Consider the following 12,407-nt stretch of genomic DNA (forward strand, 5'->3'; position numbering starts at 1 on the left):
AGTCATCTCCCTGGATGGCAAATGAGACACAGCTATCAAATACTCATGAAGCTCTACGCAGCCTCTCGCACACCTTTGGACAAGACCTTGCTAGCATGGACAAGTGCCATGCTCTGCAGAGGCAGCTCTGGGCAGGTGCTGCCAGGTAGCCTCCAAAATGCTGATAGGGCACCGCAAGAGTGCACAGATAACTCAGATTATCACAAGATGCAAGGTGACTGGCAAACAGAAGACTCTTCAGTTATATTTTACCAAAGTAAGCCTCTGAAAATATTTCAGTCTTCCTCATCTTGTAAAAATGGCTTTTGTTAACTTGTCAAATATTTCAGTTTCTTTTCATGATTACAAATGTTAAGATTAAACCAGCTGTACTGGGTGAAAGATTAGAAATGGTAGTAAAAATAACCTGAACAAGACTTGAATTCATTACTTCTGAAATAGTTGCCTAAGGAATGTACAACTAGTCTTTGAAGTTTCTAATTAACGTGACAATAAGTTGAAAGCTATTAGTTTAGTTACTTCAGGACTTATTTTTCTTGTTATTAAAACAAAAACACCCCAGCAGAATAGGAGACGAATAAGGTCCTCAGGTTCAAACCAGCCCTGCATCTACTTCAATGTTCCCCAGCTCAGAAAAAATGCATTAAGCAAATTCAACTTGATGAGTGTTTTGGTTCTTCAATGAATACAAGAACATTTGTATGCTCTACTCCTATATTATGCTATAAATTGTTCCTTAAGTAGGTCACCAAAACGATTTCTGAATGTTTCAAGACAGATAATTTCTACACGCACTCACAAAACAAAACCAGAGCCTTGGCTGTCAGGGCAATGACAGATCTCCATCAAACCCACTACTGTCAAAAAAGTAAGGGGAGTGCTCTTTTTAACTTGGCATCTGCTATCATGATTCAACTCTTTGCAGAGAAATATACTATTACTCCATATGGCAGCTTCCCCAATTGTAAAAGGGCAGCCAACTTCTATGGCAATGAGAGCGCTAGCAAATTAGCAACTAAGTCTGGCACTAATGAATGCTCCGCTGTCTCAATATAAGGTAGCTGGAGGTTTCCTCGCATGTTTTCTCTTTGCTTTGTTCTAGCAGAAGATGGTACAAGAAACAAACTGTGTTCCAATTCCTTTAGAGATTTAATAACCCAAATACTTCACTTCCTTCGTGATCAAAGGAAGCAGCAACTTGAGAACACCTTGTTGAGAGAGTCCCCAGTGTTATGGAGACAGATCAGGACTGTCACCTCCTAGAGACTTCCAGATTTCCTTCAGAGCAGGAGGTAGATTTTACCACAGCTGACCCAAATGCAGTGATGCAACCTCATCTTCATGACCTGGACGCAAAAGAAACCCAGCCTCTCCACAAGCTGGAAGGGCCCTCTGTGGAAGACAATCACATGTAATTCATTCACTGTCCGCATGCTCCCCCATCGCATGACTGAGCTCAGAGTTGGAGTGTAGGACTGCTCGTTTGAGTGCCAGAGAAGCTATTTCGAGCTGTTTGCCCAAAGACTCATCAATAAGTCATAAGCCCCAGAATGGAAGTCAAAAGAAGGGAAAAAACAGTTGCTCAGGCAGAATAAATAGTAACTTCCATTGCATTCTCAATCTAAAAAGAGCATGAGCTGCTTCAAAATATTCCCCTCTATGGGCTGCTACGCTACAGGAACCTAACCTAGTTCCATCTCCTGGAGACTCGAGGCGAGTGAGACACGCTACAGTGCGAGTTAACTGCATCTTTGGGATAGTGGGGAAACCATCCTGGAGGAGCCAGCTACACAGAGCAGAGGCAGGAGTCACTCGCTGAGCTCCGCTCCAGAGCAGCTGTACATGGCAGCAGCAGGGAAGAGTCTCCTTCAGGGGAGAACCGTCTGCCTGATGAGTACTTCAAGACCAAGGCCCCTGAGGCACGCCAGGACTGATGGAGAGTCTCTGGTCCAAACCAGAGGGGAACATCTCCCCGGATCAGGTTGGCAGCCCAATCTGATAAAAAGCCTCTTCTAGGGAATGCTGTCCCTGACATGCCCCAACAGCCTCATTAATGAAACATTAGCTGCTTATGTCATTTCTCCTCTGCCTTTCCTGGAACACATCTTGTTTGCCTTGGATTAAGCTCTCTGTGGCAGGGATGTGCCAATGCCTTTGTAAAACACCCTGGAAGTTAAGAGCACTAGAGAAATATTAATCACTCCGCATTTGCCATCTTTCCTGCATTTCCTTTAATTGCCTCAATTCCTGCTGACAGCTCTTGCTGCCTGCTCCACCACAGGCATGCACTTTCTCTGTTCAGACCAGCTCCAGTTCATAAGTCCAACCAAATCTCATGCCCAGTTTACAGAAGAGTGTTATTGGAGCAAACAAAGACCTTAATCTACACAGATGCAGTGGGTTTGAGGTGTTTGAAAAGTCACAAAATCCAAGAAGTCTCTACCTCAGTCCTTGTGGGAGAGACTAGAAAAAGGAATAGGAAGAAGTTTTGGCCAGATGCATGGCCTAAATCCACGAGGTCTGCCTGGTTACCCTATACACAGTATTTTGTTACTAGAGTCTTACCACATTGTGTCGGGCCAGACAAAATGGGCTGAGCACTTGCTGATCTCCCCCCTGCCCAGAATGAGACAATCCATACCTGGAGGTTGTTCAGAGGCTCCATTTTCATGACTGGTCCCAGAGTGTTGAGGGGCAGGGAGACATCAATACTTTGGTTTGGCATCAGAGGTGTGTGAATGGCCAATGGGGTGCTCGGAATGACCCCGAAGCTAGGCAAGAGAAAAACAGAGGTGATGAGAGCAGCACTGCATTGCCCAACACCTATCTCCCTTTTGCCAAGCACAAGCTGGCTCATCTTCCCATTACTCCTGAGCTGCCCCTGCTGTTACTCCAGGGGAGGAGCACAGTTCAAAACAGCAGACACTCAAGTAGGACAAGGCACAGGAAACTCAGTCAGGTCCATCTTGCTGACAACATGCACCATCCTGCCCAGGGAACCAGCATCTGGGAATTCTTCCATTACCCACAAAGCCTGCCCAGTAAGGAGCAGCACCTGCACTCAGACTCAGGCCTCTTGGCGCTCTCTTACAGAGCCACAGAGCACTGCCAGTAGAGCATATCACACACTGCATGGCTGTCACATCATTGGGACCTATGGAAGAAGGAACTGGAGCCAACACAGAACAAACACACAGCCAAGGAGGAGTATGTGTTTGTAACAGAGCACTGTAGAACAAATGAATCAACGCAGCCAGCTGTCTGATCTCGAATGACAGCGTCTGGCACTGTTGCTTGGTTTGAGGCTCCTTCAGCTGGGGATGTATACCACCACAGCAAAGTGAATGTTTACTTGCCCGTTCAGTCCAAGAGGCATTTAATTCCACAGGCACCTCTGCTTAGTGTGAAGAAGAGGAAAAGCAGCTAACATTTAACATATCACTTCTGTACTATGTACCAGCTTCTTTTTGAAAGCAGATGGAAGTGCAGATGCATAAGATAGTTTTGGTGTCCACTCGTGACTGTGTTTCTCTTTAGCAGAATTCACATTAGCTCAGAGGTGATAGAGCATTTACAGGAAGAAAAATACATAAGTGTGTATTTTTATTTTATGCACTGAAAAACTGATAGTGTCTCTGCACAGTCAGCCACATGTGTATTGGCTACGTCATACTTTCAGAAACCAGTAGATGCCCCATTCTTTGTTCTTAGTTTTCAGCTCTAGGGAGCCAAAATAAGAATATTCTCAGCCAGGGCCCAGACATGTGATTTGCCTTCTGCAGCCATTTCACCTTCGGGAACAGAAGTTCTAGTGTCTTCCCTAAGACTCAGAGAAAAAACAAAGTTGCATTTTGCTACTAAGTGGCTGTGAGATTACACCACACTAGAGCTCTAGCTTTCTTTTTTTCTTTTTTTTTTTTTTTAATACTGCTTTATCCCAATACTGTGGTGAATGCGATTAGTAGCAGCAGGAGAGGGGGAAAAGCAACAGAAATTTCCTAGTCACAAGTCTTAATATTAAAACCTAAAGAGCCAGCCCATTGCAGCTCCTTCCAATGCACCAGCCACAGTGGAAAGCGGTGACAAGAGAACAGTACTTGCAGAAAAGTAAATAGTAGTAGATTGTATACAGAGTGTGTGCCGATATGCTGCAAAAGGAGAAACTGCTGTTTTACTGCACAGTATTTAAACTTCTTACATCCTTAAGAAGTACCATATAGGTGTGGCTAGAGAACACAGCTTGATGTATGGGGAAAAAAAAAAAAATCACAAGCAAACCGGCTTTTTTTCAGACCAATTTGCATGAAACATTTGCATATAGCAGCTTAGCAAAACTCTCCAGAAAATATAGCAGTCCAGGGAGAACATTTACCAAGAATTACTTAGCATAATGTCTTTTGTAAGTAAATATTATTCATCCCAAGAAATCCCAAATTTGCAAGGCAAGTGATATTAAAGAGATGGTTTCAGTGGATCTTTAGTATAGAGAACCCTTTTCCAGTGAAGGGATATTAAGAAATATGAGGAACATTTCAGTCACAAGATATTCTTTACAGTCTTGATAAGAACTAGCCTGGTCCTTGCTCTAGATAACATATAGCAAACCACACGATAAACTCTCTGACTGGGAAAGGTATTTGTGAGGAGACACCACAGCTGTACTGCCATGTCATGTCTTTTGGCTGAGACACGTTTCTGAGAACAATCTGTATGCTCTAAACATTCAAGTGGCTGCTCCTTCTGACAAAATTGTTCTGCTGCCAATTACAGGGAAAACATGTGCCATAGGCTCTTAACTTGCAAGTTCTTTATTGACAAATAGCTTTATTAATGAGACCTGTACTTCCAGACAGTCTGAGGGGCTGCACAGCAATTAAGTCAGGAGGTGGAGGCATTATGGATTGATACTTGTGCAGCTCAGATGCTTGCCTGTTTATGCTCTCTCTCTTTCCTCAGGGCACTTACTGGCTATAAAACCACTAACCTGCCTAACAACTCATGAGGCTGCTTTAAAACTCTGCAGAGATTAAATGGGGCAGATGCTGTTTCAGAGCTAGGAGAACGACAGGACCGTCTGCTGCCTGTTTCCTCATAGATTTATCAGTCTGTATTTTCAGCCCTTTCACACAACTGTGGTGTGATGAAGAGTTCAGGCTGTATCATCCAGCTGTTTCCACAACTGCATTATAGACCTACATAAAAGCCCTCCCTGCATCTAGCAGTGTAGACACAGGCTCCTTTCATAGGAACATGCAATCTTTTTATCATAGCAGACAAAGTGCATTGATTTCTTACCTGTTCTTATTGAACTGAATGGCAAAGTCAGTCATGTGCTGCAAAGCCTTATTGGTAAAGTTCATCTCCATGTAGATGTGTCCCTGCCTGTGACTGAATGTGCCCGAGATCTCCAATCCTTTAGCCTTCACTGCAGGCAACCAAACCTTGAACACAAGAGATGTCATTCAGCATGAGAAATCGGTCCTGAAGATAACAAAACAAGTAGTTTTCCTATCAAAAGAGAAGTCCTGAGTTCAGAAATCCAGCTGCAGAGGCACATTAAGCCCACGGATGTTAAAGAAACGCTATAGGGAAGATACAACATGGGGTGTTGAAAGGATCAAGCTCACCGATGAGAAACAAGCTTGCTGCTCCTAATCAGTGTTTGTTCACAGCACTCACGTAAGAATTCAAATACACTACAGCATTAGTGTGCACAAGAAACAGTGAAAGCTTGTGTCCATCACGCTGATGTGCGACTTACCAAGTCTGCTGATGGATAGGCTTCTCCCAGGACTTGTTGGGCTACTAGAGGCAGGACAATACTAAAGTTTGAACCAAATAAAATCACAGGGCTGATACTATTAGCTGTTTGGGTTCTGGATTCCTAGATCATCTTTGTGGGAAAAACCCAGACCCAAATTTGAGTGGTGCAAAATGAAGTAGTTCTCAGCTCAAAATTACCAGGTTGTTTTGTACTTGGTCTTACATATGGTGTAATACTTGCAAGTAGCTAAGGACCAAAAGCTTTGCGTATGCTTTGCAGAACCTTGAGATCCTAGATTTCATAGGACGACTTAAGTTTATTCGTCCATTGACTATTTAATAAGAGTGCTAATTTTTGTTTATTCCCTTCGGCTGCTCCACAGCCTGTTACCAGAACCATGTTCTGTATCTCACGAACCCTCCAGACTAAGCATGCTTCAGTCAGTGCATCTGCGATCTCTGTCACTAACAGAGCATTTATCTGCATTGCACTGCGGCATGCTCATCGCAATCACATCATTTTATCTTCACTGTCACGTCGGATTCCTCCAAATAAACGAATCTGCTATGAAAGTTGTAGCAAATTGTATCCTACCCTCAGTTTCCTGGGAAAACTTGCTAAGAAGTAGGTCTCCAGGAAAGCTGCTCTGACAAAATTGAAATTCTCATATCTTATATAAGCCATTCTTCAGAGTAATAGTTTTACAGGCAAAATGAGTGAACTGCTGAAAAACCGGAAGTCTGTAACTAACAACTGACATGGTCTCCAACACACCATTACTCTGTCTGGGAAAAACCCAGGACATCCCTAACAGGACCGAGCTAAACTAAAGTGCCCCAGTAGCACCGGAGACTCACAACAAAGGGGACAAGCAAGCAATCTCAGACTTCTTGTAGCCTAAGGTAAGGCAACACACTAAGGATGTTCTTTTTCCTTACGTACAGACTTTGGAGCCACATATCCTCCAGGAGCCATGCCTATACCAGATGAGAGCTCGAAGAGATCGTTGAGTCCACTGCTCACCACCGCTGGGGTGGGTGAAGGGGCAAAAGTGGCTGGCACGGAGGAGGGAATGTAGGTCTGCCCCACCTGGAGGAGTTAGAAAGAACAGGCACTGATTAACATCACACATGAAGAACACTACTTATTTAATAAAGCATAAACTTAGGCAATAACCTAAATATTTTAAAGCCATTTGCAGCTTCCCTGCTGAATTATCAATAGTGCTAAATAATGCATTTGAATTCCAAAGCTCTTGGCAACTAATCCCTACACTCGGCTGTCACCTCAACCATGCAATAGCTTTCACATCGTTTTTTATAGCTCCAGTTATCTATTCCCACTGTAGAGGAATGTTTCTTCTCCATCTCTTCCTCTCATAAAGACAATATGTTTTGTGGATCTAACCTACGTAAACCCAGGGAAAAGAAAAAAATGCTTCAAATCTTCCCCCAACTATGACAGTCTTCAGGAATCTGCAAGATTTTGCATATCCAGAGATAGCAAGGGAGTCATGACCGTACTGTGTACTCCCACCCAAAGCCAGAGCTCTGCATTCTCAGCACTGTGGTCCAAAAGGTTCATTACATGAAGCAGAACTAGTTGTCTCTGTCTGCCAGAGGACAACTTTTCTGCGAGAAGGACAATCCTTTCCTCTCAGGACTTAAATGAGGGCACCGAACCTGGAATATTAACCTTTAGGTGCCCAGATCCAGGTGGAAGAGTCACACTCAAGTTAGATTCCCAAGTTCTCTTCTTTACTGTGAGCAGGAAGAATTACACGCTTGAGAATAAGATTCAGTCAGCAGCCCAGAAACAGGCAGAATGACTACGGCAGGCAATAGAAAATACTGATGACGAGTCTGGGTCTAAAGTCCCACTGCTGTCCTGTGTTCAGGAACCCACCTGAGATGTGGTCTTTCAATCAACCCTTTGGACAGGGAGGACTGGTGTTTTTACAGACCTGTTGGTGGGTTTACGCTGACCCAGGAAGGCAGAGACCTGGCTTTGTAGGTATGATCTCTACAGAGTAAGTATCTCCCACGTCCTGGTGAGTACTGCCTGGGGGCTACAGGTTTACTGTACCACTGGCTCTTCTCTGCCCTCATGCTGAAGTTAGAAAGGAATGCAAGATTCACAGGGAAAGAAGGAGAGCGAACGACTGCAGTCATAACAAGGGTCTCTGAAAAGCCCTCACTCCAGAACTGAGTATGCTTTCCTCACTCAATTTACTAGCTACACAGTCTTGGGAAGAGGGACTGGAGCTTTCTCCAGGAGACGGCTTTTGGCTGTGGGTTGGAGGCAGACTCCCTCCTGCCCACTGAGTCTCCAAGTCATCTTGCATCCTTTTCCCATGCTTTCCTGGAAGAAGCCGGTATGCATTTGAAGCCAAGGGTGCTTTGGAAGCAGCCTGAAAATCTCCCATGTCCTGGCAAGCGCTCTAGGCACTAGGACACTCACAAAACAGAGGCACAGAGAAGGCGGCCAGTGTCAGGCAGAGTTCAGCACTGACCACACATAGTAGGAAAGCTCAGAGCACCTGATCCTGATGTCCAGGAAAAATCTTACGTGGCATTTGGGAGGAGAAAAGCACTGAGTTCAGACAAGCCTGTCATGACACTGAGTTAGGATTACAACAGAACAGGCTTTGAGAGTAGAGAGGTAAGCATCCTTGGCCATTCAGCTGCCAAAGCAGTTGCACAAGGACTGGGGCACTGCCAGTATTAATGCTGGTGCTCAAACTAAAAGCTCTGAGAAAGAAGAGCTAAGCAGAGAGAGCCAACAGGTCTGGCCCTGGCTGTTCTTAGGAACGTCCAGGTCACAGTTGAGCTCAAAGCAACATAGGTGGGGACCTGTGTGTTTCAGTTGCATTTGTCCGTTTTCAAACATCTTCAGGGATTTAAAGCATCTGCCAGCACATAATGGGTGAGGTTATATTTAAAAACCCTGAGCTTTGAGCAGCTTTTTAAATTGGGGAAAAAAATGGAATGGCACTTACTGCCGGGCTTCCTCCAATGCCCCCGCCAAGGTCACTGCCAAGCTGAAAGACAGAAGGAGAGAGAGGAGAGAAAGACCGAGTTCATTTAAGCCAAGTGTCAGATGGCTGGAGTGGAGCTCAGTTGACCGCACTGCTGCGAGCACGTCTCGCTCGCGGCGTACAGGACAGACAGAAACGCAATGATGGGAAAGCACAGGGAACAGAGGGGCGTTTTGGCTGTTGTGTGAGCAGAGCTATTTGCAGAACTACCCCACACACCTACTGTGGACAGCAGTGTTTTGCAGGTTAATAAGAAAAAAAACTCATTCACTCTTGCGCCTGTCATCTGCACCAAAAAGTCTGCACAATTCTTCACGTTTCATGCATAAGCGCTTTTCATTCAGCCCACCTCGCTGGTTGCCAACAGTCCTGAGCAGCTCCACAAAACCCAGACAGGTAACTGTGAAACGGAATAACAAAACTGACACGAAGCTCACTTCCTGAAAGCTTTAGTTTTCTAGGGAACAGCTACAAACTACGTGAAAACACAATGCATCTTGGCTACGTTCCTCTGACACGTGGCTAAGGAAAAAAAGAGAATGAGATATGTGCCGGCTATTACAACGGCTCAGATAGGTGGGCTTTGTCTTCCCTTTGAAGATGCTCCCCTCCCTTAGACGGGGAAAAAAAATTAAAAAAACAGCTTCATGATCTAATGGGCCATTCAAATAGTAAAGAGACCTTACAGTGCACTAGGATATTTCAGTAACGATCTCTGCCAAGCTACACAGCTACAGTTTGAAGCGACTGAAATAGCCACTGTGTACCACCCGCGCAACCCTCCGTAAGCACTAAATCCTCTCTGAAGCCCTTCTGCCAAACCATCCTGCAGCCCACCTAGAAGCTGTCCTACCATGAACTCCCTTCACAAAGCATCCAGACCACTTCCTCAGTGATAAAGCCCATTTTTTAAACCTCCACACCATTCTACACACTTGAGAGCATTCAGTGATCAGGACAGACTCCAAAGCTGGCTACAAGAGCTGTTTGTGAGTACAACAACATCACTCCTGTGAATATTTATAAAGCACTTGACAGATAACTGATAGCCAGGAGGAAACAAGCACGGATCTGCAGCAGTTATTCACTACAGAGGCATCTCCAGGCTTATCTGTGTCCTAGGCTTTTGTTCAGAAGACCATCGTAGTTTTTTGCCTAGTGTAGGATTTTTTTTGTCACATTCAGACAGGGATCACGCCCTGGCAATGTGCACGGAGGAGGAAGCAAGCGCGGGGGCAACGCGGGAGCCAGCCCCATGGGGAAAAGGCTGGACTGGCAGACCAGAACAACATAGCTCACCCCGTAGATGGCTTTGCTCTTTCCATTTGATTAGAGTTTGGAAAGTTTGCTTGCTTTTAAAAAGCATTTGACAAACCGGGTCAACAAAGGCTCTAGGTATGTTATTCAAATATACACTGATGTGTTGAGATATCGAAAAAAAATGCATACAGCTAAAGCAGAAGCTTCCAGGAGTGCCTGTGCTTAAGAGCCGAAAAGGCTCCAGCCTTTTCTCTCTGCACAAAAGACTTGGAAACTTTGTTCTGGTCCCTGATAGCCTGTTCCCTGGGAGATCTCATGGCAAATGTATTTTACGCTGGTCAAGAAATAACATAAAGATTCATACTTCTCTCCTTCAGAGCACAGATAAAAAGGATAAAATGCCTTGAGAACAGCAGCAAAATTGCAAGACAGTGACTTTATAGACGATAACCAGCCTCCAAAAAACCCAGTAAAATTTGACAAATCCCTGTGCTATTCTGGATCCCCCTTATATCTCCTGGCATCTCTCCTTCCCCCAGTCCCCACAGGAGCCACCTGATACAATATCAGCTACCATAAGTAGGTGTTAGAGAAGTACAAATCACACACGATTTGCCTCTTGTTAAGAAGCCTTAAGAGCTTTTTTCCTGTGTGAGACTCACTTTATCCCTACTTGAGGTCATGGCAGAAATTTATAGGACATCCCTCATCTTCTGCAACAGCCACCCCATCCTCCTGCTGCCCATGGCAGTGCACTGTGCAAGTCAAGTCGTTTTTCTTAGCTTACTTAAGAGATAACAGATAAAAGTGAGTGATTCCCAAGTCAAAAGAAGGATCGATCACAGACTGGAGGAAGCCAGCCAGGGGATGCAAATCCAATGAATATTGAGCTTATAAAATAGGACTTATTACACTGTCAGGTGTCCCCCACTGAAACAGTCTGGCAGAGCAGAGTTTTGCTCTACAGACTGCTCTTTAAGCCAAGCCATGTTTTAGATTAATACATCAGATCATTTACATCTTGTTACCGGCTCACTGAGGAGTAATAAATGCAACTATTACACCTCATCCCTATTCACAGTCCTGCACGCAGATGAACTTCACACTTTATACTGACAGGCAGTGAAGTCCAGACAAAAAGAAAGAAAGATAAAGAAACTAGCTTATTTCCAGATATTACTGTATGCACAGAGGATTTCTGGTACTGTTGTCTGAAGCAGGAAAAAGACTGGTTTATCAAGCAGCAAGCATTTTACAAAGGGTATTATGGAAATGACTGAATAATTCTGCATAATCAAGCCAGATGTTAACTATTCTACCATTTCCTACTACATTCATCATAAGAAGCTGCAGGCTAGGAATCCAACCTCGAAGAAACCCATACACTGGTATCTGCATGCACTCACTGTGAAGAAGGGAAGGAATGACATATTGGGGTTCCTCAAGCTATCCACAAGTCTTACATTTTCCCTAGCTGTCAGGCCTTGAGGGAAAAGTAGAATTTGGATTTATTGCTTGTCTTGAGTTGAGCCTCCAGCTCTCACCCCCTACAAGGTGGAAAAAAAACCAACCCTCACTGGCTCAGAGAATTTACCATGAGCCTCCTTACATTTCTAAACTGCACCCAACATCTCTGCTTTGTGGTAGAAAAGATCTCTTTCTAATGCCAGGAAGCTCTGACCTGCTCCTCCTGAAGCCCTGCTTTACTCCTAGGAGGGGTCTGCACACAGCAGCCTGCCACTCTCTTGGCTCCTATGCTTGGGACCAAGCTCTGCAGATGTGTGCTACAAAGCTGCAGAGCAATCTCCAAGAAGCTGGCAGCTTCACCACACCCCTACAGGCAGAGCTGGCTCTACCTATATAGTAAAAAGCAAAGTGACAACATATCTACTTCAACAGAAATTAAAGGGGAGAAGTTAATAAAGAACTGATCAGTTCCACATCAGCTCCGGGGTGCACTATGCATTGCAGCAGCACAGAAATCCCTTTCTCCATTTTTCTTGCCTGCCACCCTCCCATAGCAGCAATGCTTTCCCCATTTAGAAACTTACAGCTCTGGTTTACCCAATCCTCCTGCAAGATGCCCAAGACCTAACTTTATTCCAAACTCAAAATGATGGAAGAGACGGTAACAGAGATGTGTGTGAGTAAGAGGGAAGGAGGAAGACAGAGGGAACAGGAACCAATTACCCACGGAGTGTCCTCTCCCATCTGGAGTGACAGGCAGAGTGCAGAAGGAAAGAAGCAGATATTAGTCAGGCCTGGAGTGATGCTGAACCAATTCCCCAGGGCTGGCAGCTCTAGTTAACCATTTCCATTCATCTCATGGGTGGGCAGCCACTCCTG

General features: G+C 44.7%; 1 protein-coding gene across 4 annotated transcripts in view; it reads right to left on the bottom strand.

Moving 5' to 3' along the window:
* The window catches only part of AP2B1 (adaptor related protein complex 2 subunit beta 1), an 80,071-nt gene that overhangs the window by 18,372 nt on the left and 49,292 nt on the right, over nucleotides 1-12,407 (bottom strand). For 3 of the 4 annotated variants that reach the window (XM_074845458.1, XM_074845459.1, XM_074845460.1), the window contains 4 exons: nucleotides 8,763-8,804; nucleotides 6,707-6,853; nucleotides 5,296-5,441; nucleotides 2,642-2,771 (listed from right to left, as the gene is read on the bottom strand). In XM_074845458.1, coding sequence (XP_074701559.1) covers nucleotides 2,642-2,771; nucleotides 5,296-5,441; nucleotides 6,707-6,853; nucleotides 8,763-8,804 — 465 coding nt within the window. The remainder of the gene's footprint in view (nucleotides 1-2,641; nucleotides 2,772-5,295; nucleotides 5,442-6,706; nucleotides 6,854-8,762; nucleotides 8,805-12,407) is intronic. The other variant, XM_074845461.1, reaches the window with a different exon arrangement.

This window comes from Strix aluco, chromosome 19 (genome assembly GCF_031877795.1).
Source record: "Strix aluco isolate bStrAlu1 chromosome 19, bStrAlu1.hap1, whole genome shotgun sequence".
In the NCBI taxonomy this organism is placed as follows: domain Eukaryota; kingdom Metazoa; phylum Chordata; class Aves; order Strigiformes; family Strigidae; genus Strix; species Strix aluco.